The sequence below is a fragment of the Acomys minous genome (assembly GCF_964271855.1).
Source record: "Acomys minous genome assembly, chromosome: 3".
NCBI lineage: Eukaryota > Metazoa > Chordata > Mammalia > Rodentia > Muridae > Acomys > Acomys minous.
Genome location: NC_140485.1, coordinates 35,832,089 through 35,858,379, shown reverse-complemented (window position 1 = coordinate 35,858,379; position 26,291 = coordinate 35,832,089). Strand labels below are relative to the sequence as shown.

At 41.8% G+C, this 26,291-nt stretch overlaps 1 protein-coding gene across 1 annotated transcript in view; it reads right to left on the bottom strand.

The window, feature by feature from the left end:
* RYR3 (ryanodine receptor 3) overlaps window positions 1-26,291 on the bottom strand; it is a 529,413-nt gene that overhangs the window by 95,107 nt on the left and 408,015 nt on the right. Inside the window, exons 53-63 of the mRNA XM_084776329.1 lie at window positions 24,991-25,069; window positions 20,992-21,081; window positions 19,893-20,039; window positions 19,648-19,710; window positions 18,383-18,458; window positions 18,145-18,268; window positions 16,387-16,502; window positions 15,573-15,640; window positions 14,375-14,496; window positions 7,986-8,035; window positions 7,516-7,576 (exon numbers count right to left, since the gene is read on the bottom strand). Coding sequence (XP_084632455.1) covers window positions 7,516-7,576; window positions 7,986-8,035; window positions 14,375-14,496; window positions 15,573-15,640; window positions 16,387-16,502; window positions 18,145-18,268; window positions 18,383-18,458; window positions 19,648-19,710; window positions 19,893-20,039; window positions 20,992-21,081; window positions 24,991-25,069 — 996 coding nt within the window. The remainder of the gene's footprint in view (window positions 1-7,515; window positions 7,577-7,985; window positions 8,036-14,374; window positions 14,497-15,572; window positions 15,641-16,386; window positions 16,503-18,144; window positions 18,269-18,382; window positions 18,459-19,647; window positions 19,711-19,892; window positions 20,040-20,991; window positions 21,082-24,990; window positions 25,070-26,291) is intronic.

Here is a 26,291-nt window from a genome sequence, read left to right as displayed (position 1 = left end):
TATATGGAGAAGAAGACACCAAGCTCCAAGGCTTTTACAGTATTTTCAATAAAATCATAGAAGGAAATTTCCCCAACCTAAAGAAAAAGAAAAAGAAGCTTACAGAACAACAAATAGATTTGACTAGAAAAGAAAATACTCCCACCACATAATAATCAAAACACTAAATGTAGAGAGCAAAGAAAGAATGTTAAAAGCTGCAAGGGCAAAAGGCCAAGCCACTTATAAAAGCAGACTTATCAGAATTACACCTGAGTTTTCAACAGAGACTCTAAAAGCCAGAAGGGCCTAGGCAGATATCTTTTTTTTTTTAATAAGAAGTAAATTTATTATTCATTTGCTCATGGGGTGAAATGGCTTTTGCAAAATCTAAGATACAAAGACAATTTCTGTTATTAGAAAATTCACTTGTCTTTTGTTGTTGTTGTTGTTTGTTTTTTTCTCATTATTTTTATTTATTTTTTAAAATTAATTTATTCATATTACATCTCAGTTGTTAGCCCATCCCATGTATCCTCCCATTCCTTCCTTCCTCCCACTTCTCCCCTACTCCCCTCCCCTTCCCTATGTCTGTGTCTGAGGGGGACCTCCTCCCCCTGTATATGCTCATATGGTATCCAGTCTCTCCTTGGTGACCTATTATCTTTCCTCTGAGTGCCACCAGGCATCTCCATCCAAGGGACATATCTTAAAGACACTCAGATACCACAGATGTCAGCCTGAACTACTACACCCAGCAAAACTTTAAATCACCATACACGGAGAAAATAAGATATTCCATGACAAAAACAAATTTAAACAATATCTATTTACAAATCTAGCCCTACAGATGATACTAAAGGAAAATGCCAACCCAAGAGGCTAACTACATCCAAGAAAAACACAGGAAATTAATAACTCTACATCAGCAAAATCAAAAGAGGGAAGCACACATACCACACACATACAAGAGAAACCCTAAAAACTTGTGGAAACTGAACAACTCTCTATTTAATGATCACTGTGTCAGAGAAGAAATAAAGAAATTAAAGACTTTCTAGAATTCAATGAAAATGAAGGCACAACATACACAAACTTATGAGATACAATGAAAGCAGTGCGCAGGGAAAAGTTCATAGCACTAAGTGCCTTTATAAGGACATTAGAAGATCCCATACTAGCAATTTAAATGCACAGCTGAAAGCTCAGGAAAAAAAGAAGCAAACACACCCATGAGGAGGCAGGAAATAAACTTAGGGCTGAACTCAATAACAGAAACAAAGAGAACAATACAAAGAATCAATGAAACCAAGAGCTGGTTCTTTGAGAAAATCAACAAGATTGACAAACCCCTAGCCAAACTAACTAAAAGGCAGAGAGACAGTATCCAAATTAACAAAATTGGAAATAAAAAGGGGGACATACTAACAGACATTGAAGAAATCTACAGAATCATTAAGTCTTACTCCAAAAGCCTGTATTCCACAAAATTGGAAAATCTAAAGGAAATAGATGATTTTCTTGATAGATTTCACTTACCAAAGTTAAATCAAAATCAGATTAAACAGATTAAACAATCCTATGACCCCTAAGGAAATAGAATCAGTCATCAAAAGTCTCTTAACAACAACAACATCATCATCATGATCATCATCATGATCATCATCATCATCATCATCATCATCATCATCATCATCATCCCAGGACCACATGGTTTTAGCATAGAACTCTACGAGACTTTTTAAAAAAAGCTAATACCAATATTTCTCAAACTATTCCACAAAATAGAAACAGAAGGAACATTATACTCATTCCATGAGGCTACAGTCACTCTGATATCTAAACTACACAATGACTGAAGAAGAAAAAATTTCAGATCAATTTCCTTCATGAACATTGCCACAAAAATACGCAATAAAATACTCACAAACCTAATCCAAGACCACAACAAATACATCATCCACCATGATCAAGCAGGCTTCATCCTAGGGATGCAGGGATGGTTCAACATATGAATATCCATCAATGAAATCCACTATAGAAACAAACGGAAAGAAAAAAAGAATCACATGATCATCTTATGAGATGCAGAAAAAGCCTTTGAAAAAATTCAACACCTCTTCATAATAAAAGTCTTGGAGAGATCAGGGATACAAGGCCCATACCTAAACATACCTAAACAAGGCTATATACAGCGAGCCAATAGCCAACATCAAGTCAAATGGAGAGAAAATCAAAGCAATTCCACTAAAATCAGGCACAAGACAAGGCTACTCATTTTTTCCCACATCTTTTTAATATAGTGTTTGAAATTCTAGCTAGAGCAATAAGACAACTGAAGAAGTTCAAGGGATACAAATTGGAAAGAAAGAAGTCAAAGCATCCCTATTCGCAGATGATATTATACGATACATAATTGACACAAAAATTCTACCAGAGAACTCCTACAGCTGATAAGCACATTCATCAAAGTGGCTGGATACAAAATTAGTTTTAAAAAGTCAGTTGTCCTCTTGTATACAAATGATAAATGGGCTGAGAAAGAAATTAGGTAAACAACAGCCTTCAAAATAGCACAAATAATATAAAGTATCATGGTGTAGCTTTAATCAAGCAAGTGAAAGACATGTGTGACAAGAACTTCAAGTCTCTGAAAAAAGAAATGGAAAGATATCCCATGCTCATAGATCAGTATGATTAACATAGTAAAAACAGCCATCTTACCGAAAGCAACCTACAGATTCAATGCAATTCCCATCAAAATACTAACACAATTCTTTATAGACCTTGAAATAACAATTTTCAACTTCATATGGAAAAAAAACCAGAATAGCTAAAATAATACTGTGCCTCCCTCCCTGCTCTCAAGCTGTACCACAGAGCAATAGTAATAAAAAACTGAATTGTATTGGCATAGAAACAGACTGACCGATCAATGGAATCTAACCAAAGACCCAGAAATAAACCCATACATCTATGGACACTTGATTTTTGACAAAGAGGCCCAAACTATACAATGGAAAGAAGAACACATCTTCAACAAATGGCGCTGGTCTAATTGAATACCTACATGTAGAAGAATGCAAATAGATCCATATTTATCACCCTGTACAAAATTTAAGTCCAAGTGAATCAAAAACTTCAACATAAAACCAGATACATTAAATCTATTAGAAGAGAATGTGGGAAAGAGCCTTGAACTCATTTGCATAGGAGACAAATTCCTGAACAGAACACCAACAGCTTAGGCTCTAAGATCAATAATAAATGGGACCTCATGAAACTGAAAATCTCAACAGAACAAAATGGCAACCTTTTGGGGATTAGAAAAAGATCTTCACCAACCCTACATCTGACAAAAGGCTAATATTCAAAATATATAAAGAAATCAGGAAATTAAATGACAACAAATCAAATAATCCAATTAAAAATGGAGTACAGAGCTAAACAGAGACTTCTCAACAGAGGAATCTTGAGTGGCCGAGGAGCATTTAAAGAAATGTTCAATGTCATTAGTCATCAGGGAAATGCCAATCAAAACAACTCTGAAATTCTATCTTATACCTGTCAGAATGGCTAAGATAAAAAAAACATATGTTGGTGAGGATGTGGAGAAAGGGGAACACTCCTCCATTGCTGGTGGGAATGCAGACTTGTACAACCAGTTGGAAATCAACCTGGTGCTTTCTCAAAAATTTGGGAATAATTCTACCTCAAGACCCATACTACTCCTGAGTATATACCTAAAAGATGATCCACCCTCACAATAAAAACATTTGCTCAACTATGTTCATAGCAACTTTATTCGTAATAGCCAGAAACTGGAAACAACCCAGATACACCTCAACTGAAGAACGGATACAGAAGCTGTAGTATATTTTCACAAGCAAATCATGAATTTTGTAGGCAAGTGGATGGAACTAGAAAAGATCATCTTGAATGAGGTAACCTAGACCCAGAAAGACACATGCGGTATGTACTCACTTATAAGCAGATTTTAGCCATATAGTACAGGATAACCATACTACAATTCACAAATCCAAAGAAGCTAAGTAACAAGGAAGGCCCAAGGGAGGATGTTTGAATCTCACTCAGAAAGGAAAATAGAACACACAGCAGAAGGGTAGGAGATGGGGTGCTGAAGGAAATAAAGGTGGGGTTAGATGTGAGGGGAGCAAGGATGGGAAGATAGAGGGCTTGCAGAGAGAAGAGAAACTGTGGGCGGGAGCATCTCTGAGACAGGCTAGAGAACTACTAGAGGGTCAGCCTGTAGTATGGTGGAGGATATGGTGGTGACTCCCACTGAGATTCCTAGTAGTGGGGGTCATGGAGACTGAAGAGGCCACCCTCTCATCAGACAGGACTCCTAATGGAGGGAGGGGAACACCAACCACACACAAAAGCTTTGACCCCAAATTTACCCTGCCTGCAAGATACGTAGGGATAAAGACAGAGCAGAGATTGAGGGAATACCCAACCAGTGCATGGTCAGACCCGCACCAAGGGAGAGAGCCAACTCCTGATACTATCAATGACATTTTGCTATGGGAGAATTGCAGATGGGACACTGCATATGGGAACCTAGCATAGCTGGCCTCTGAGAGGATCCACTCAGCAACGGATGGAAACAGATGCTGAGACTCACAGCCAAACATTGGGTGGAGCACCGGGAGCCTTGTGGAAGAGTTGAGGGAAGGATAGAAGGACCAGAGGATACAGGAGCTCCACAAGAAGACCAACAGAGACAACTAACCTGGGCCCAGGGATGCTTACAGAGACTGAAGCATCAACCAAGGACTATGCATGGACTGGACCTAGGTCCCACATACACATGTACCTGATTGGCAGCTTGGTCTTCATGTGAGTCCCCTAGTAAGGGGAGCAGGAGCTGTCTTTGAAAAGGACTCTGTTGGCTGCTTTTCAATTACTTTCCCCTCGTGGGGCTGCCTTGCCAGGCCACCTTAGAAGAGGATTAATTCAGTCCTGGTGTGACTTGATGTGCTGGGGTGGATTGGTTGGGGGTGGGTGGGCTCCCCTTTTCTAAGTTGTAGGAGATGGGGGGCACAGGAAAGAGGTAAGGAGGGTAGGACAGGGAGGATGGGAGAGAGGGGGCTCTGATTGGGATGTAAAATGAATAAATACATAAATTGCTTAAGAAAAAGAACTTGGAATTGGAACAAAAGCTGTATGTAGTCTATAATTTTCCACATTGTGACATCTTCTTCAGAAGACAATGACAGAATTCCTTTTAGAGTAGATGCTCTTTATCTTCAAAATTTTATTTGTAATTATCAAACATATCAGGACAGTGAAGACCGCCAGAAGGTTTGCTCTGATTTCTTATAAACACCCTTATAAAAAACCTGAGGACCAGAGTGCTCCTGTAATGACCCCTGATATTGTTCTTTTAAAATTATTATTATTGTTATTATTATTATGTGTTGGTACCTATGTATTGGCCAGAGGCTAATGTTGGCATCTTCCTTTACCATCTATCTTATATATTGAAGTAGGGTCTCTCCTTTGACTCCAGAGCTTAGTACTTTGGTTAGTCTGGGTAGCCAGCTTGCTCTGCAGATGCTGTCTCTGCCTGAGTGCTGATGAGTTGCTTTTACTACTAGACATTTTTGTAGATCCTGGGGATCTGATCTCCTGTACTTTGCTTGTTGGGCAAGTGCTTTTACCCAATGAGCTATGTCTCTAGCCCTTAGTATTTTTCATGCGCTGCAGTTTGTCACAGATTGTCACCTTTGGTTTACCTTCTTAAGAAGGTAGCTCTCTTTTGCATTAGATCTTGAGGGGTATGTTCTCTTCCTGACTCTGATAAGGACATTTATTATTATTATTATTATTATTATTATTATTATTATTATTATTATTATTATTATTATGTTTTTGAGGCAAGGATTCACTATATAGCCTTTTGGCTGGCCTTAAACTCACAGAGATATTCCTGACTCTGCTTCCTGAGTGTTGAGATTAAAGCCATGTGCCACCACATCCAGCATAAGGACCTTTTTTCTTCTTTATTTATTTGTTTATTCTTCTCTCTTATATTATATACCTATCACAGTTTCCCCCTCCCTCTACACTTCCCAGCTCCTTACTCTCCCCTAGATCTGCTCCTCTTCTGTTCTCTTTCAGAAAAGAGCAGGCCTCCTAGGGATATCAAGTGAACATGGCATAACAAGTTATGATAAGACTGGGGACAAACCTCATAACAAGGCTGGATGAGGCAACCCAGTAGGAGGAAAAGGATTCCAAGAGGAGGCAAAAGAGTCAGAGACAACTCCCACTTCCACTGTTAGGAGTCCCAGGAGAACAATAACCTAAACACCATAACATACATATATGCAGATGACCTATGCAGGCACATACAGGTTCCCCTGATTGCTGCTTCAGTCTCTGGAAGGCCCTATGAGTGCTGCTTAGCTGATTCTGTGAGCCATGGTTTTAGAGTGTACTCAACCCCTCTGGCTCCTACATCCTTCTTCCTCATCTCCCTTGTAGACTCCCTGAGCTCTGTCTAATGTATCGCTGTGGGTCTCTGAATTTGTCCGCATCGGTTCCTGGATGAATCCTCTCTGATGATGATTATGATTGGCTCCTGTAAGGACCGTTATTAATGAGCATGTTAAAAAGAACCCCTGTATTTCTTTTTACTACTTATCTACTTTAAAATATTATGTATGTTAACATTACCAGAACCGTGCATTTTTTTTTAAAATAAAATCTCCTCGGCTATCCTTCCTGCAGAATACCAAATTATCTTGTATCTTTTATTTTTATTAAACAGGGTTTTCTATTAATCCAAGGATGGGTTTGAACTTTTCATCTTTCTGTCTTTGTCTTCTACATGCTAACATTAGAGGCATATCTACATTACCAGCTATCTGATGCATTTTTTTAAAAAATCATATTTATTAATTTATACATATATGTGTGTCGGGGGGCATGGAGGCTAAAAGGATGATTTCTGGAAGTCAGTTCTCTCCTCCCATATGGGTCACAGTGATTGAACTTGGCTTGACAGTGCCTTTACCTGCCTGGCTCTTCCCCTGGCTCCCTACATACTCTTTTAGGAGGCAGAGATCCCTCAGTTTTCTTCCTGCCCATGCTTAACTCAAAATGATATTCTTCATCTCTCAGGATGACATCTCACCATCTGCCAGTATGTGTGAACTGTGTGTGTGCATCCTGTGCATGCATGTTGGTATGCATGTGTTTGTGTATGTGTGCATGTATTCCTGTATTCGTGTGTGTGTGTGTGTGTGTGTGTGTGTGTGTGTGTGTGTGTGTGTATACAGTTAGGTACAAATTGAATGTTGATATGTTATATATTTTATTTCCTTAAAAGAGAGCTTACTAAGAGAGGGTAAGAGCTGGTCAACTGTTACAGATTTAAGATAGTCCATGACAACAGGTCTGAACCATGGGAATAAGAAACAGAGTGCTGCCTTCTAGGACCATCTTTGTTTATTTGGGGGCCAGAAAGGGCATCATATGGAACTGTTAGAAAGAAAACATCAGACTTACCTCGTGTCAAGTGTCTGAGCTAAGATGTGAAGACAGCTCACCATTGTAGTTGAATCACTCCCTAGAATTAAAAAAAAAAATCACCTGCTACTCCTATAAACCAGCCTGATTGTTAAATGCAGCCTTCTTAATATGGATAAGCCTTAGCCCAGTATAATTAGCCAGCAACACACAAAGTGCCAAGGCTGTGCTCAGGGACAAGGTATTTATCTCAGGTCTGACACAGCCTCTGCTTCATGATGGATGTTACAGGCAGAGCTTAAAACATTCATTGGTGTGGAAAATCTGAGCTGTTAGAGGGGCAGAGAGGTCATTAATCATGCTTCAGAGCAATTTTCTATGGGACATTTAGGTGACACTTCCATCCCAAGGTGCAGGCTTTTGAAGGGAGCCACAAATGAAGGCAAAACTGAAGCTGGAGATAATTACAGGAAGATGTGCTACCCTTGGCAACACATCCCTTTACTTACCAAAGAGGGAAATCCTGTGTCTCACAAGAGCGGCCAGCTTGCAGAACAGGCTAAAGCAGAAAAAAGGTTGCAATTCAGAAAGCAACCAGAGACTCAAAAAATTATTTTTACCCCATCGTCCCACCCCTCACATGTGAAACAATGCAGACTGGCACTTTAAGAGGATGCTTCACGTCCTCTGGAAGGTCCTTGGAGCCATGCTTAGGAAAATAATGTGGTCCACACTGCCTTGGTGACAAATCATGAAAGGTCCTTGCAGGCAGCTCCATCCTACTAAAAAAAAAACCTCTGTAATGAGAATAGTATTTGGCAATGGCTGTGTGAAAACTTTCCTTGGTGATAGACACTATGGGTTAAAATGTTCATTCATGGAACATGGGTGGGGGGGGCAGAGGTGAGGATGCTAAAAGGCAGCATGCTTTTCTGTCATTGCAATGAATTGCAAGCCATTTTGCAGCCTTGCAATTATGTGGAGTCTGAAGCTTTAGTTAGAAGGTGGAAAGAAAAATGTCAGGATTAGAAAAAAAAGTTAATTGTTAGCGTAAGGAGTAGGAGTCTGTTAAACACAAAAACTACTTTAATATGTACATTTTTAGCTATCACTTTTTGTTAGTCTATAGTCTGCCCTAGTTGAGTCCTTGGGAACTAAGAAGCTGCTATCATCATCATCATCTTCATTGTCATCGTCATCGTTGTTATTGATTGTTGTTGTTTGTATTCCTGACTCCTCTCTGTGCTTCCCTTATACTTTTCACCATGGATCCTTTTGAGGGTTGAACTATACTTCATCAGTTGTAGTTAGGAAGCAGCCTTGTAGATGGTTCTGAGCACACTGCTGACTGAACACATCTAAGGACGCTGTGACTGCAGTCCACATATGTGGGTGATACCTTTGGGAGGTAATTCCTATGAACTCTGACATTTGACCCTGGCATGGCCTGACAAGAACTTTGCATTCCCTTCAGGAAGCAGGAGAACAGAAAGAAGGCTGGCTACTAGGGAAAACAGAGACAGGACACTGGTGCAGACCATAATGCTCTAGTGAGACTCAGCTGAAATCGTAGGCTCACATTCATGACTTGTATTGGAGATCTTTGCCTCTCATAGGACAGAAGTCTCCTTAGGACAACTCAGAGAAGAAATGCATTCCAAATGTATCCTGCATTTTTTTGGGCGGGGGGAGCTATCTTGAAAAATCATAGACAAAGCCACTGTTAATTAGTAGGAATAAGTCAGAATCTGCATGGCCTAGACCTTAAGAGCACTCATGGAAACATGGCAGCTAATGCGAAGGTAATATGGGCAGCTGCTTATCTGAGGTGAGCTCATGGGATGGAGGTGGAGAAAGAGTACTAGACAGTGCTGCCTGTACTGCCAAGGGTTAGCTCTGTGCTTGGCCAGTGAATTACTAGGCTATATTTCTTGGTGAGGCTCCTTCAATGCTTTCTGCTCAATGTGAGCTTTCTCTGTAATAAAATAGCTCTACACAAGCTTGAGATCAGCTCAGAAATCTGGAAACACTTCAACTGGGTGGACATGCATTTTGTATAAATTGAAAGCATGTGTTCTTTCTCTCTAAAGTATATGGTTGGGCTATTTGGACTGATACTGGAGTACTTTCATTCACTCAGAAGTGCTTTCTCAGACTTGTAGAAGCCAGCACCTGAAATATCAAAGAATTGTTGCTGTCTCCTTAAGAGTCCATGATTTAAGTAAAAGAATTGCTGTTGGGCTACTTTCTGTCAACTTGACACAAACAGAAAAGAGGGAATCCTGATTGACAAAATATCCCCCATGAGATTGGCCTCTAGGCAAGTCTGCAGGGCATTTTCTTTTTTCTTTTTCTTCCTTCTTTTTTTGCATTTTCTTGATTAATGATTGATGTTGAAGTGTGATGTGTGGGTGTACCATTCCTGGGTGTGTGGTCCTGAGTGTGTAAGAAAGCAGGCTGAGCAAGCCGTAAGGAGTAAGCCAAAAGCAGCACACCTCCATGGCCTCTACTTCAGTTCCTGCCTCCAAGCTCCTGCCTTGAATTCTTGTCCCACCTTCCTGGATGATGGCTGGAATGTTACTTGGAAGTGCAGAATGGAGTAGGTCCTTTCCTCTCCAAGTTGCTTTTGGTCATGATGTTTTATCATAGCAATTAAAACCCTAAGACAATTAATTACCTTTGCTCCAAAATAATAAAGGGCTAGAGTTCCCAGGAGACTCTCTTCCCTCTCAGAGCTTAAAAATGATAAAGACACAAGCATTTAATAGCTAGGACATTCAGGCTATAGAGATAGGCCCTATCCCAAAAAGAAAAAAAAAAAGGAGATAAAGAGATAAAATGGAATTATTTCAAAAGAGAAAGCATCAGATTAAAGATGAGGCGGACAGGAGACACTGTCAACAGAACAAAGCGACAGCCTACAGAGTGGGAAAAGATCTTCACCAACCCTACATCTGACAAAGGTTTAATATCCAAAATACATAAAGAACTCAAGAAATTAAATACCACCAAACTAAATAACCCAATTGAGAAATGGAGCTCAGAACTAAACAGAATTCTCAACAGAGGATTTGGCTGAGAATTGGCTGGAGTACTTTCATCAAATGGCTGAGAAACACTTAAAGAAATGCTCAACGTCTTTAGCCATCAGAGAAATGCAAATCAAAACTATGGACTCTGAGATTCCATCTTACACCCATTAGAATGACTAAGATAAAAAATTCAAGTGATGCCACATGCTAGCGAGGATGTGGAGAAAGAGGAACACTCCTTCATTGCTGGTGGGAATGCAAACTTGTACAACCACTTTGGAAATCTATCTGGCACTTTCTCAGAAAACTTGGAATAGGGCTTTCCCAAGACCCAGCTATTCCACTCCTTGGAATATACCCAGAAGGTGCTATACCACACAATAAGGACGTATACTCAACCATGTTCATAGCAGCCTTATTCATAATAACCAGAACCTGTAAACAGCCTAAATGTCCCTCAGTTGAAGAATGGATAAAGAAACTGTGGTACATTTACACTATGGAATACTACTCAGCTATTAAAAACAAGGAAATCCTGAAATTTGTGGACAAATGGATGGTACTAGAAATGATCATACTAAGTGAGTTAACCCAGAAGCAGAAAGACTCATATGGTATATACTCACTTATAATTGGGCACTAGCCCAAAAGGCACATCCCAGGAAAGTCTTCACTTACCAGGAGATTGGAATAAGTGTGAGGATATCCTACTGAGACTCTAGGTAAGAGAAATATAGGAGATGGAGAAAGAGAAGGACCCAGAGGGCCCTAGAAACCTACAAGAAGAACATCGTGATGGGTGGATTGGGGCCCAGGGGGTGTCTGCTCAAACTATTGCACTAACCAAGGACAATACAATAGTAAACATCAAACCCCTACTCTGATCTACCCAATGGAGAGGAAATTCTCCACAGTTATGTGGAGAGCAGGGACTGACTTTGACATGAACTCTGGTGCTCCATATTTGACCACCTCTCCTTGGTGGTGAGGCCTAGTGGCACTCAAAGAAAGAATAAGCAGGCTACCAAGATGAGACTTGATAGCCTATGACCATATAGTGGGAGAGGAAGTCCCCCTCGGTCATAGACCTAGGGGAGGGGAAAAGGGTGAAAAGCAGGAGGGAAGGAGGAATGGAAGAATACAAGTGATAGGATAACAATTGAGTTGTAATCTGAATAAATTAATAAAATTAAAATTAAATTAAAAAAAGATGAGGTGGACTAAGAATGAAGGCTTCAGTAAAGAGGAATCTGGTGGGCAAGAGAGAGACAGAGAGAGACACACAGAGAGACAGCGAGACGGAGAGAGAGGGAGGAGCTGGACCTTTAACCTTTAATCCTAGCATTTTGGAGGCAGATTTTTGTGAGTCTGGGGCCTATCTGACTTACATAATAAATTCTAGGCTAGCCAGAGCTACACAGTGAGAGCCTGTGTCAAAAACAAATGAGCAAATAAACAACTCCTCCAGTCCCTTAAGCAAAACAAACAAACAAACAAACAAACAAAAACCACAGGAAAAGAAGAGTAAAAGAAACGGAGGAAAGAAAGAAGAGTCTGCTAGGGAAAACACATGCAATGCAAACACAACTGCTTCTGTGGGAGACACTAGCTCACGGATGGATTTGGAAGCTATTTGCAAGGCTGATGAGCTCTAGGTTGTATTCCATCCATGACAAATGGTGCCTGGTTGAACAAATGTTACATTTCCATGAATTAATAGTCTAAGATCAACAGATGAAGAAAACAGATGCACCTGCCCGCTGCTGGATTATCTGAGTGTCTTGCATGTCTCCCCTACCCCATTTCCCTAGCTCTTACAGAACACACTAGTTCAACCTAAGGTTTAAGATCCTAGGATCAGTGCCTCGTTCCAAAGTATGCTGTTTTGTCAGCACCAGCTGCCTTCTGTCTTGATCTAAGTGATCACAGTGCAGAAGTGGCATGCAATGTGATGAGGGCTCCATTCTCAGTCTTAACCACCTGTGACATTTTGGCTACCAGAGTAAAGCTAAATGCACCTCAGATTCTTGCTTTGTAAAATGAAGACTGTAAGACACAGGTAGTACTTTGAATTTGACATATTGTGAGGTTTTACAACCATTCTTACTCAGATGGGCAGTAACTCTTGCATATGAAAAATTAATTTCAGTGCTTGTCCACATAGTGTTTTATGTTAGGCAAATCTTCAAGCTGAATATACTTCCAAAGAGTGTGATAGTTAGTGGCTGAGCTCTTATTCAGTATGATGTGCATTTGCATTCACTGTCAATGGAGAGCATTTAGGCTTTCACTATCCTTTTTAGATCTTTGCTATTTAGAAGTCTAATCCACAGTTGGCCTTTTGTTGATCAAACAGAACCTGATGCATGTGAGCTAGCACCTCTCAACCTCATTATGAAGCTCCCCCTATGTTAAGGTCTGTTAAGGCACCCCTACTTTATGCCTAGTGGAGTGGTAGGCTGGTATGTGTGTGTGTGTGTGTGTGTGTGTATGTGTGTGTGTGTGTGTGTGTGTGTGTGTGTGTGTGTGTGCAATCTCCCTGTGCATCTAGCTGTCAGGACATGATAGTGGTGTTCTATCACTCTCTGCCTTATTCTGTTAGCGACAATGTCTTCCACTGAATGTGGAAGACACTAGGCTGCTGGCCAGCATGGTCCAGTGATTTTCCTATCTTAGCCCCTGTAGCACTGGAGTTACAGGTGCACAAGCAGCCACACTCAGCTTTTCATTTGGGTGCTGAGATCCAAGCTTAGTTACTCATGCTTGAGCAGCAAGCATCCTTAGGCAGTGAGCCATCCCTTTAGCTCTGAGGCCGGCACTGATGTACAAACATTTAGGTCGAATTATGGAGGTCCAGCTTTCAAATCTCAGATTATTCCCACTAGGACTTCGAAGATCTGAGTTTTAAGAATTTTAATCTTGCAAACTTGATGAGGAGGCAACTGAAAGCAGTGTGTGCCTTGATACTATGTGTTTAATGTCCCCAAGCTTCAGAAGAATCTTGGCCTTCTTCTCAATAATATTTTAGGGTAATTGACCTGTGTAATGTATGTATTTTCTTAGCTCCATGAGTACCCTAAACAGTACAGTTCTATTAGTTCCTGAAATCATAAAGATATATACAAAGACAAACAAATTCCAATTAAATTGGGTGGTGGTGCGCACTTTTGATCCCAGCACTTAGGAGGCAGAGGCAGAGGCAGAGACAGAGGCAGGCAGATCTCTATAAGTTCAAGCCCAGCCTGGTCTACAGAGTGAGTTCTAGGACATCCAAGGCTACACAGAGAGATGTTGTCTTGAAAATCACCCCCCCACACAAAAACAAAAACAAAACTTTTTTATTAAAAAAAAACCAAGATGGTAATCAAGACTCTGAATTCTAATCATCATGTCAGGCACCATTTCCACAAAGAACTTGTCATCGAGTCTCCAAGTCACTGGTGTCCTAAATAAGCCACATTAGCATTGAGAATGGTGGTTTGAACAACTCCCCCATCCCCCCAACCCCCACTCATGTATTAGAAGCTCGTCTCTAGGGTGTTGCTACTGGGTGGTTAGAGATGCCCAGAAGATGGATTTGAATGTGGGATTTTCAGGTCAATAGGACATGCCCTTCTGGAGATCTTAGGATTCTGCCATGTCTGCCTTCTGGCCATGATTTCAGCCACTTGCACCACAGTGAGTCTCCATCACTGCCCTCTGGACCCCCTACCACGGGATGAAAGAAAGGTGTCTACTCATGCTGGACTTGAAACCTCAGAACTGTGAGCTAAATCAACCCTTTAGCTTTGCTTATCTCAAGCATCTTGTTGTAACTACTCAAAACTGGCCAACACAGTGGCCTTCTCTCAGTTCCACAGACTCACCTGGCCACCATTTCTTTCTCCTTATGGGAAGCATACCCACTGCTGCTAAGTGGCTTCAAAGGAGATGACAGGAAGTACAGGCGGTGGTTGGTGAAGTACTGGTCAACCAGCGGGAGGAGAACCTGGAAACCATCAAACATCATTCTTTAAAAAAAACATTTTATTTATTTTTATTTTATGTGTGTTGGTGTTTGGCTTGCATGTGTGTCTGGGTGAGTGTGGCAGATCATAGAGTTACAGACTGGTGTGGGCTGCCATGCGGTTGCTGGGATTTGAACCCAGGTCCTCTGGAAGAGCAGTCACTAAGCCATCTCTCCAGCCCCTCAAATATCACTCTTAATGTATCTGATCCAAGTGTATCTGACAATTCCTTTTAAAGAATTTATTCTTAGTGAGCAAAGGACTCTCAATGTTAACTGTGGATTTTCAGGAAATTCTATTTTGGGTCTCACTTTGGGTGATGATGATGATGATGATCTTAAGCGATTATAACAAAGGAAAGGCCATTGCCTAAATAAGGACACAAATAAATTTGCATGAGGATCTGATTTAAAGACAACAGTTGGTGAACTCAGGTTGCCTTCTTGGCCATTGCATCAACAGGTTCACCTCAAGGCATGGCTGAGCCCTCCCCTTAACTGTGTCTGCCTGTCAGGGCACAGACACAGAAAGGCATTTGGTCCTCTGAGAAGGTTTATATGGACAACATTCATCGGTACCCAAGGGCATTCTTTCCTTTTCAGTGACAGAACGGACAGCTGATTTTAGTGGGACATAGAGCCACTGAGCTGGGGAATACCTTATCCAGTTTCCCTCATAGCTAGAGTAAGAGAAAATGGTTTACTTGTGGCACTACGTTAGAGCTCCAGAAAAGCACCAGCCTTCTCTCCCATGCCTTTTCCTTTACACATCCCTTTCCCACAAGATGTGATACAGTTGATCTAGTTTGGACCACAGTGACATGAAGCATGTTGTTAGAGGTGCAGAAGAAGGGAGGAGCAACCTGAGCCCCTAGGCTATGGTGTGGAGCTGAGCAGGCTGCATACTTCCTTGATGCTCCTATTCACACTGGGTCTGTTCTGCAACAGGGAAATACACATCCACCTCACTGAAGCTTTTGGAGGTTTAAGTCTCCTCAGTGGACCTCTTTAAACCATACTCCCAGTGGCAGAGATCCTGAGCAAAGGAGAAAACTTACTTTGGCAAAGAATTTGATCTCCTGATCATGGGGAGACTTTTCCGTTTTCCCACTGCTGACAATGGCTTCTACAAAGACAGGGATAACATACTTTGTTCAGAGCAAACAAACAAACAAAATAAGCAACCACAGTATTTTTAGAAGCAGAGCAGTTCTTTAAAAGCCAAGGAGCAAGCCTAGTTGCTTTTGTGAACTGACATCTTACAGAGCACTTTGTGACTGTACTGGTTGGGTGTGTCAGTTCTCTCACCGCTGTCTCCCTGCACCCTTTTCTGAAGCAGCCTCAGCAATGTCTATAGTCACAAAGCATGGGACTAGGATGAGTTGCTTTAAAAAAAAAACAACAACAAAAGAGCCGGGCGTGGTGGCTCGTGCCTTTAATCCCAACACTCAGGAAGCAGAGGTAGGCAGATCACTGTGAGTTCAAGGCCAGCCTGATATACAAAGGGAACCTAGGAAAGCCAAGGCTACAAAGAGAAGATACTTTATCTCGAAAAACCAAAACACCAAACCAAACCAAAACAACAACAACAACAACAAACAAAAAACAAACAAACAAAAACCAAAACCAAAACCCAAAAACCAAAACCAAACCAAAACAACAAAAGAGCTGGTCAAATCCAGCAGAGAAGCCAAGAAACCAAGCTAATTTTTTTAGGCACGAGGGAATGAATCTCAGCCACTGTTTTCCACCCAAATCATAAGCTCAGTGAGTCATATCATGAACAACGGTGACATAAGATTATTCCTAATTAGATCATTCTCTCTAAAGGAACACGAAATTCTTTCCTGTCATTTTCACAGCTATACTTACCCAAGTGAGCAATAAACTCTTGAGCAGAGTCAACATATTTCAGGATCTTCTTCAAAAACTTGTAGGCAAATCTCTTCTCCATAGAGGAGGCATCCAGCTCCATGTCCTTCACACCTCTAGATGGGACAGAGATGAACCCCAGAAGTAGCAGAGAAAATGATGTGACTTTGGTGTATCACCCATAACCCTCCCCCCACCCTCATTCTTGAATTTAATTTTCAGTAGTGGCTGTTGTTCTGGCTTAGTGGCATGGCTCATCACATGACTGATCTACTCTTGCACTTGGATCTGACTGTGTGAGCATGCAACACTTTTTGTTAAAGCAATTTCTCTGCAGAGTATCTGGAAAGATCTTTACAATTATTACTAAAAAAATATTGAGCTGCAGGTAAGTCAGAGAAGATGACAAATATTGCTCATAGGTTTGACCCATATGCTCGAAATAAATAGACATGAGCAAAATATAAATTATGCGGAATGATAAAAGCAATATGTTATTGTTAGGTGTCAAACATGGGACCAAGGGCTGAGATACCTGTTTAACATATCAGAGCAGACTTGGCCTCCAGGTTTTCCCAGTATTTCTCAGCCTCTACCTGTTACAGGGTACATTTGGCATACCCTGCCCTCTACCCCAAACTCTCCAGCCCAGGGGGTAGGCTGCCCTTCCCCTAGGGTTCTTCCCTATATAACCCAGCCATTTGGGCTCTGCTGCCCCCCTTCCCCTTTGAGCAAGGAATTTTATCAGCAAGTACACTCAGAATTCTTCTCAGTGTTAAAAAGAGGATTAAATCAGGACAGGGTGTCTTTCTCAAATGCTCCCCTGGAGGCTGTCTCTTGGAGCGTGACCTTTCCTACAATGTGGCAAATAAGTTTCTTCATATGAGCTACAATAGAAATATTTGTATAGTTGTTATTTGTTTGGCATTAACAAGCAGAAATCTGTTAAAAAGGAAGATAGCTTTCTTGGCAACCATTTATTTGAAGAGGAACAGTTATATCAGAGAAGGATCACTACGTTGTTTTTCATCTTACAAAAAAGTTAGCAAGCACAATGCTATACATAGCTCTCCATAGACATCTGATTGATGAGTAAGCAAATTCCTTTAAGAGTTAGGCAGTTCAAGCCAACTTCATAGAAAACATTCATCAATATATGATAAAATGTCTTAGGACCCAGGGGGGGTTTTAGCTGCAGAAGAATCAATTCCTGTGGTTCAAAAGCCGTGTCTGTTGTCTATGCTTGTTGCTCTTATTATTTATGAAGTTTAAAAAAAATACAAAACAATCAGGTCAAAGGGTGGGAGAGCCGTTGGTTCTGTGAAAACCAAGTGGCTATTTTGCAAAGATCGTCAGCTGCAAGTTTATAGGTAGAGTTTTGAATTAAGGATAAGACATCTAAAAGGGATAGGGTAAAAAATCTAAAAAATAATCTAGCATACCAAACATCGTTTTGCTTGTGCCTCAAATTCTCATTTCTCTTTAAAGGCAGATAAGTTTTAAAGCTTCATGGGTGTCCGATGAATGTGGTTTATAACTCCAAATGCTGGAGTAATATACCAAGAAAAAGCTTTGACTTAAAACATAATGTTTATGAACACAGACACATGCATTCATTATATCCTCTTCAAAAGTTTCAAGCACTGTCTTTTAATCTAATGCTTTAATCTAATGGGTGATTAAATTCCCAAATGGTGAGTGAGATTAAGCTCCCAGCACCTCCTCTGCCCCACTTACATCACATGGAAGGTGACTTACCTAGAAACTATAATGCCATTCACCTGGAGGAATTTGAATAGGTCCTGGGCTTTCTCTCGATCTCTGAACTTTTCCTTGGCAGTCAAGGTGTCATATGGTACCAAAAGAGGGTGACTGCCACCACCTAGAGTCAGATGAGAGATAAACACAAACTGGGCCTTCCTTTGTACTTCCGGGAAAACATAGCCACCACACTCTCAGTTCGCTTTCCCCTAGGGATGCTGTGAAACAAGCTCACCTTTGCTCTCCAGCTCCAGTTTCTTCTTCTTGGCCCAGATATTGTGATAGTTCTCAGCTACCACCTCCACCATGCCCTGTGCCCCACACCCCAGAGACATAAGTTAGAGAGAACACAAGCAAGAAAAATGGCTTGATATCTTCCAGGTTCTGAGCAGCTCCACCAGCTGCTACCCACCTGCTGCCAGAGGTCTACCATTATTAATTAGTCTGTGTGACACACCTCATTAGCTTTATATCATCCCATACATAGAAAGTGATTTCAGATTTTGCCCTTCCTTTGCAGCGCATTATCCTGAGAGTTGAGTGCACTCATGAGAAACACAATTCCAGCCAAAGCTGCACATCACCAGCCCCTCATTTATCTTAGTATCATACTATCTCACAAGATAAGGAGCTGGGCAGGTGAAGTCAAGGCAAAGTCAAGAATCTATGAAAACCTTTGCCTCAACCAACTTAAAAAAAATATCACACCTCAGGGTGAGACCTGGAGAAGAGGGAGATGGCTACAATGAGGATGTAAAATGAATAAATAAAAAAAATAAACAAACTCAAAAAAAAAAAAAAACCCCACACATTGCTGGAAGCTACTGTCATTGAGGTTACGAAATAGAATGAGTCATTCTGTAAGGCTCTCTCAGCTTTGACCAAGAGCAAAGGATGTACTTTGGAACAAAACCTCCTTAAAGGCCCAAGGGGCTGGTGCATTGGCATCTTCCCCAGGCTAGAGCAGAGGCCACAGGCATCTGTATGTGTAGCAAGGAGGGAGTGAAGGGAAGCTCCTCAAAGCTTTTAGTTGCATCTTTTGGGTTATATAGCTATGAGCCGTACAATGGTGGCTTTCCTGCACCATTGTGGGGAAACAGCGGATCTCCTGTCGCACATGCAGGGTGTCCTTATGGCTTGTGAGATTAAGAAAGACCAGGCAAGCATTTCCACTCAGGTGCTGTGTTTTACCAATTTTCTTTTCTTTTCTTTTGGGAGTTTGACAAGAAGACATTGCTGATAGCTCTTCCTTTCACCAAGTCATCACCCTTTATGGCACTCTTAAAAGCACAGCCTCCCCTTTTTAGATGCCTGGTTAATTTTCTGTTGTTTTCCCCACAGCCTTGGCACAACACAATTCTCTTTAGGTTTGATATCGGCACGGTAGAATGTTCTAGGCACATTCTCTGTTTTTATCCTTTAACTCTTTCGGAGGGTAACATGCACTATACTGGAAATGGGTAGAAAGCACTGATGTTCTGCATCTAGGTTGGTACTGACCTGGAGCTCCCTGGACAGCATGACATTTGAGAGATCTAGGGGAGCAGGGCTGTAGCTGTTGCCCTAGGGGAAAAGAGGCAGTTACTAAGTTTGCCATTGTTTTCCTTCTTCCCATCAGCCTTCACAAACACATGGCTGCCCCATTCCTCCTCACTGTTCATCTTAGGTGGTCCCATCATCACACCCCAGGGAGAGTGTTCCTAGATTCATCATGGGTTTTATTGGCCAAGTGTTTGCTGTCATACCTGATTGCTCTGGGACACACATCGAAGTTTCTCATTCTCTCTTTGTTGAACTAAAGCTTCTCCTTCTTTGGTCCTTTCCACTGTCCAGCCCACAGCCAGCATGGTTTTCAGGGACTCTCTGGCAGGCCAGCGATAAATTTCTTTCTCCTAGAGGAAGTTTACATAGAAGAGCCATGCAGAACATACCCTACCCATCTCTCCACAGCACACTGAGGAGATGATTTGCTCATCCTTTCCTCACAAGGTCCAAATGTCATTTGTAGCATCCTGTGTGCAACACACAACCTTTTTGATACATACATACATACATATATATGTATATATGTAATCCTAAGCTTACAGTTGTTTTTACTAGGTGAAAGGAACCAATATTATCAACAACATTATTTACAGTTTATAAAGAAATGAAAGACTAGGAAAAATATTCATTATGTCCTATGTGTAAGATGGAACATTGTCAAAATGCAATTATATTAAGCTCTGCTTTGATCCTGGGAAATAGAATTTGTTGGGATTAGAATTCTTTTGATGTATGTCCAATTTTATGAATGGCCAAAACTTAATGATATATATGCCATCCCTTACATATGGCACTACACTTAAGCTTACAAAGAATGCTTACTGCTTGTAAGAGCAGAATTCAGAGCTGAGAAGAACCATACTACTTAATTTTAAGAAAGAAAGAAAGAAAGAAAGAAAGAAAGAAAGAAAGAAAGAACAAAAGAAAAAAGTGACCTGTATCTACTTTCATGGGGACCTTTTATTCTCACACTATTCTCTACGTATCAGAATTCTCTTCTTTTTAAATCCCTTTCTAGCAATTTCTCCTTCCTGTCTCAACAGCTTAAAGTTAGACAAAGCCTCTTCCTAGGTCAGTTGCAGAATGAACACATTTCAGGTCACCTGTAAATTCTAAATAGGGGCTTCTTGACTCGTGGTTTCTCAGAGCCAAAGGATAGAGAGTTGGTATTTGAGAAGAGACAAGCACAGTTTGCCAGTTCATGGAAGATACTAATGATTGTGAGATAGATGGATTGTCTGCTACAATGGCCAAGGAACGACACAGCATAGCCACATGGTTACACATCCTGTTTCTTACCTTCTCTGTTAATGTTTTGAAAGGCCGTATCAGTGGGTGGGTCTTCACATTTTCATCCAGAGAAATCCCATATTTCCATCCACTGTGACTCTGTGGAAATAGTCTCAGTTCAAACAAAGAACCTGCCAGATGACCCAGATCTCTGTCTGTGTTCTCATGCAGCATAATGGATCATGACAGAGATAAAAAACTCCCTTAGCAAATGTCTAACTGGTCCTTTCAGGCTGTCAAGCCTGTGCGTCCGGTATCCTGACCTCTGCTCCTGTCTTCCTTCTTGGTCCAGCTACTGTCCTCTTCATTTTTTCGCTTGTAAGGTTTAGGGTCACCGAGAAGGCTGTTTCAAAAAACACTGAGAACACTGTGCCTCAGGTCAGCGTGTCAAACTCACAGGAAGTGTTTGAGGCTCTGCCTCAAACTCACATCTACCACTGGCCAGGTAACAGCATCTGTTTGGCATAATCACAGCGGTGCATGCTTCTTAGGGTCACGGTAGCATAAGACTGTAGCACACCACTGGTAGATTCCTTCTTCAGTAGGCATCTTGGGCACCGTGGGTACAGAGTTAAGTAGGAGCCACTGACTTCCACAGCCTCAAAGCCCAAAGACTCCCAGATCCTCATTCTGTTCTCAATCTCTGCCTCTCCCCATTTGTCAAATGAGCATGTTTTCCCCAAGTTTCTATCCCTTCCCAAGAGACCCACACGTCCTGGATTCTCTGTCTATGTCTGTGGCTTCAGTTACCTCTGATGACTGATGACAAATCAGCATTTCTAGGGCAGAGCTAACCCCTAATTTCCAAACATCACGAGCCTCACCTTTTGTGTTTAGTAAAGTGTCTAAGGAGAACCCAGCAGTTACTTCTTCAAATGCCCCCTCTCGTGGGTTCCTTGACCCCGGGGCATATCCCATCTTGAGGTCCTGCTCAGTTTCTAGTTATTTAAAAGGGGTGTCTTTGTTTACTTCTGTGCATACCTCACATCTCTCTGCCTTCCAGGCCCACTCTCCTCCTAGGCCCACTCTTTTGTCCACCTCTCCGGCTGGCTTCCTTCTTAGTACTGAGCATTCCTAGCTGACTGCACTAGCTTCCTACATACTCTCCCCTCGTTGCCTCCAATCTGTCACCTACTTATGGATTCATGCTCTACTATTGTTAGGCACAATCGTCTTGCTGAAGAATTCTGTTCCTTTATGATCTCTGACTGTCGCCTGCCACCATGGGAAAAATGGAAACTCTCACATGACTTCTATTTTTTTTCTTTTCTTTGAGATATATATATATATATATATATATATATATATATATATATATATGTAATTTCACCATTTATTTATTTTTAACATTTAAAAAATTTTATTAATTTATTCTTTTTACATCTCAATGGTTATCCCATCCCTTGCATCCTCCCATTCTTCCCTCCCTCCCATTTTCCCCATATTCTCCTCCCCTATGACTGTTCCTGAGCGGGATTTCCTCCCCCTGTATATGCTCATAAACCTCTCCACATTCACTCTCCCATCCTCTCCCATGGCGTACTCCATGTTCCAGCTATGTGGTTCCCCAAAGCCAACAAGCTCTTTCTTGCCTCTCTTGGCCTGCCATAAAGTCATCTCATCCCTGAGATGAATGTCTATCTATCTTTTATAAGAGGCTGTTAAGTGTCACCACTCTAGGCAGCATCTCTGGACACCAGCTGTGGGGTTTGGCACTTCTGTGTGTTCAAATCCTGTGCTCATGCCAATCACAGAACTGTACAACCTATACCACTGTGGCTGGATAATTTATTTCTCCCATAGGAAAAGTTGTATTTTAATTCATTAATTTATTAATAAATTTATTTATTTGGGTTTTTTTCAGGATAGGGTTTCTCTGTATAGCCCTGGCTATCCTGGACTCACTTTGTAGACAAGGCCGGCCTTGAATTCACAGAAATCTGCCTGCCTCTGCCTCCTTAAGTGCTGGGATTACAGGTATGTGCCACTACACCTGAGTCACTTTAAAATTTTAAATTATGTGTATATGTGTGAGTTTGTACATGCGAGTCCAGTGTCCTCAGAAACCAGAAAAGGGTGATGGATTCCCCCCAAAGCTGGGGTTACAGGCAGTTGTGAGCTGCCTGATGTGGGTACTAGAACTGAATTGAGGTCCTCTGTAAGAGCAATATGCACTCTTAATACTGAGCCGCCATCTCCCCAGCCCTAGGAAGAGGGTTTTGAGGTCAGAGGGAAATTTTCTTCTCTTTGTTAGATAACCAATACCTGTAGGCAAGGGTGAGTGTATGTCCTTGCTGTAATGAAGCCTCGTGCTGGTGTCAGGGACAGATACTAATCAAATAACTACACCTGTAGATATGTTACTGATAAGTGGAATAGATGAACAAATATGGAACTGTTACAAATATATTAATGTGTTTGTATAAAGATATCTTAAAATACTATTAAGGAAGAGAATAAGGTACGAAGGTGATCTGCATATAAGAAATCTGGGAGAGTATCAGCCTATTAGTGCTTAGATTTGACACCTGCAGGATGAGGTAGGGATGGCAATTGACTACTTTTCTCAGTCAGGGAAGTGTTTTGGGCACAAGTAAAATGTGTGACAAAGAGTCTAAAAGTACAGGAAGTGATTGAGGGGCAGAGATCTCATTAAGAGTCAGATGTAGCAGTGTCTAATAGGCCTTGTGGGGATTTTGATCTTTATTTAAAGAAGAATTAGAACTTGGTAAAGAATTTTAAGATGGGACAGGGGCTAGATGGGAAACACTAATATCATGTGACAAAATATGCATATTGGGACTATGTGCGGATAACAGCCGTGCGGACAACAGGTGTGCGGATAACAGCTGTGCAGATAACAGCTGTGCAGACAACAGGTGTGCAGATAACAGCTGTGTGGACAACTCGTGTGCGGATAACAGGTGTGCGGACAACTGGTGTGTGGATAACAGCTGTGTGATTAACAGCCGTGCGGACAACAGGTGTGCGGATAACAGCTATTTTTTTAAAATAAAGTTTTATTTGTACATGGGTCCTCTTTTGTTGTCAGTGTTTTGTTTTGTCTGTGGCTACTTCTGTGCTATAACAGTGGGAATGAGTCGCTGCCATGGAGGCTGTCTGACCTACAGGGCTGGAAACGTCCATGACCCATTTCATTAGAGGTTATTTGATTATATTCATGCCTTTTACACAGAAGAGGCTTCCCAGTCCTGGTCTGGAATCATTCTACAGTTCAGTCGTCGTTGTCATCAGTGCAAACAGCAAGCCTTGGTCCGCAGTGCTGAGACAGCGGCTCATGGTTTCCATTAGTCTGTGAGCGCACATTCTATGGAGATGACATTCTATGGCTCTGCCTGGAAAATACATTCCACTGCTACAAGCTGAGCAGCGGTGCCACTCCTTTACTGGCTGCCCACTCCAATCCAGCATGCCTTTGACCCAGCAATTGAATATATTGAGCAGCCTGACCTCAGGAGGGGAGGAATTTCAACCAGCAGACGGACTGGGTGCCTCGAAGTTCTAGCAGCACTCCCTAAAGGAAGGACCTCGTGTGGCTTTCCTGGAATACAACTCAGCCTCTCTAGCAATGGGGGAGTGGGGCCTTCAATGCTACTTATTCTTTTCCAGTGCTGAGTTAAAAGAAACAGTTAAATAACAAGCTTCCCACCCTGATGAAGCATTTATGTTAAACACGCAAGTGCGTGCTTGGGCGTACACTCCAGGCAGTGCCATGATAAGAAAGCTATTGACACTTCCAGAATTGTTCATTTTCCCCGGACATCACAGATGCAGCCACCAGCAGCTGCCGCCGCCTATTTCTCCGACCTCTACCAACCCTGGGAAATTGCTGCCCAGAAATGATGAATGCTCTTGGCATTGGGGACTCTGTCACTTAGACAAATCAGGCAGATTTCCAGGATCAGACTCAACAATGTGTTTGGGGGGGCTTCCCCCTCCCCACCCTCCCCAATCCCTGACAATTGTCAATTGGCTGATAATCCCTACCTTGTCACAGGCCCATTTATCATGAGAATGCTCAGCATACTTGGTGACAATGTATTCCAATTTTTCAGGCAAGGAAAAACTGTGAATTGAGAGAAAGAAATCACTATAGCCCCCATAAGTATTTTAGCTAGACCATGTAGAAGCTGTGTCGGTGTAGCAATTTGCTATCACTCACTTAAGCTACTTTAGACACAGTTATACTGCTGAGCAGGGGTGACAAGGGCAGTGTTGTGTTCCAGGCACCCAACCCAGGTCTCGTCACAGGATTTCTCTGCAGACTTTTCTGCACATAGGAGGCCTTCTCCCCTGCTGCTCTGGACTCTCCTGGCTCCTGAAGTACCACTGAGGTTTCAGAGCCAGCCCTGGTCTCTGTCAGTGAGAATCTCGTTATCCTGTAGCTCTGGTCTGAGAACAACAGACCGCGCAGCTGGAGGGCCAGATGTTACAACATAGTGGTTGTCTATCAGTTTGATTTAGCGACTCATTTCAACTGGAATTTTGGAAACACAGTAGATGCCCTGTCGCTTCCATTTGCCTAGCAGCTCTCATCCACCCTTCATCTTTCCTGTGTATCAGACGGGCTTCTCGTATTGCACTTGATTGTCAGGTGCACGGCCACCGAGGTCAGGCACATGACTGGATGGATCACATTCATTCTCCCCGGAACTTGACTCTAGAGTTCGGTGAGTCAACGTGGCAAGCTCAAGGTGGTTCATCCAATGGAAGACAGCTGAAGAGTGTCATTGTCCTTGGGGAGATAATCTGGCTCATGAGCTTATTAGTAGGTGCTGGTTATGACCCTGTGTCTTGGCAATCAGGCCTGCTTCGTTTTAGTAAGAAACATTACTCAGTTTACTCATGCCAAAGGTTTGAAGCAACAAGAGCGCTCAAAACACTACGGAGCGTCTCCCCTTCGCCACGGCACACAACTGCTAGAGTTACGTCGATAGTATTTGTAGCATGACCAGCCATCACATAATTTACCTTATCATCTTTTTGTGTGCCTACATTTTCTATAACCCCAGTGCCTATTTTCTTGCCCGAGCTTCCATTTTTACCACATCCTTTATCTCTTCCATGTAGGAGGTCCAATATTCTGTTTCTCAACCTTCTCTCACCCAAGGCTTCATCCAGTGGATTGTGCACTTAATTTCCCAATGATGGATTTTACACTTCAGCTGAGCTGACACTCCTGGGAAGGGTTTATGATCCTATTTGAGAACCAAGGTCACTAAACACAGGTCCAGGGGATCATACAAGGTCATGTTTATTTCCCAGCTCATTCTGAAGGGTTTTGTGCT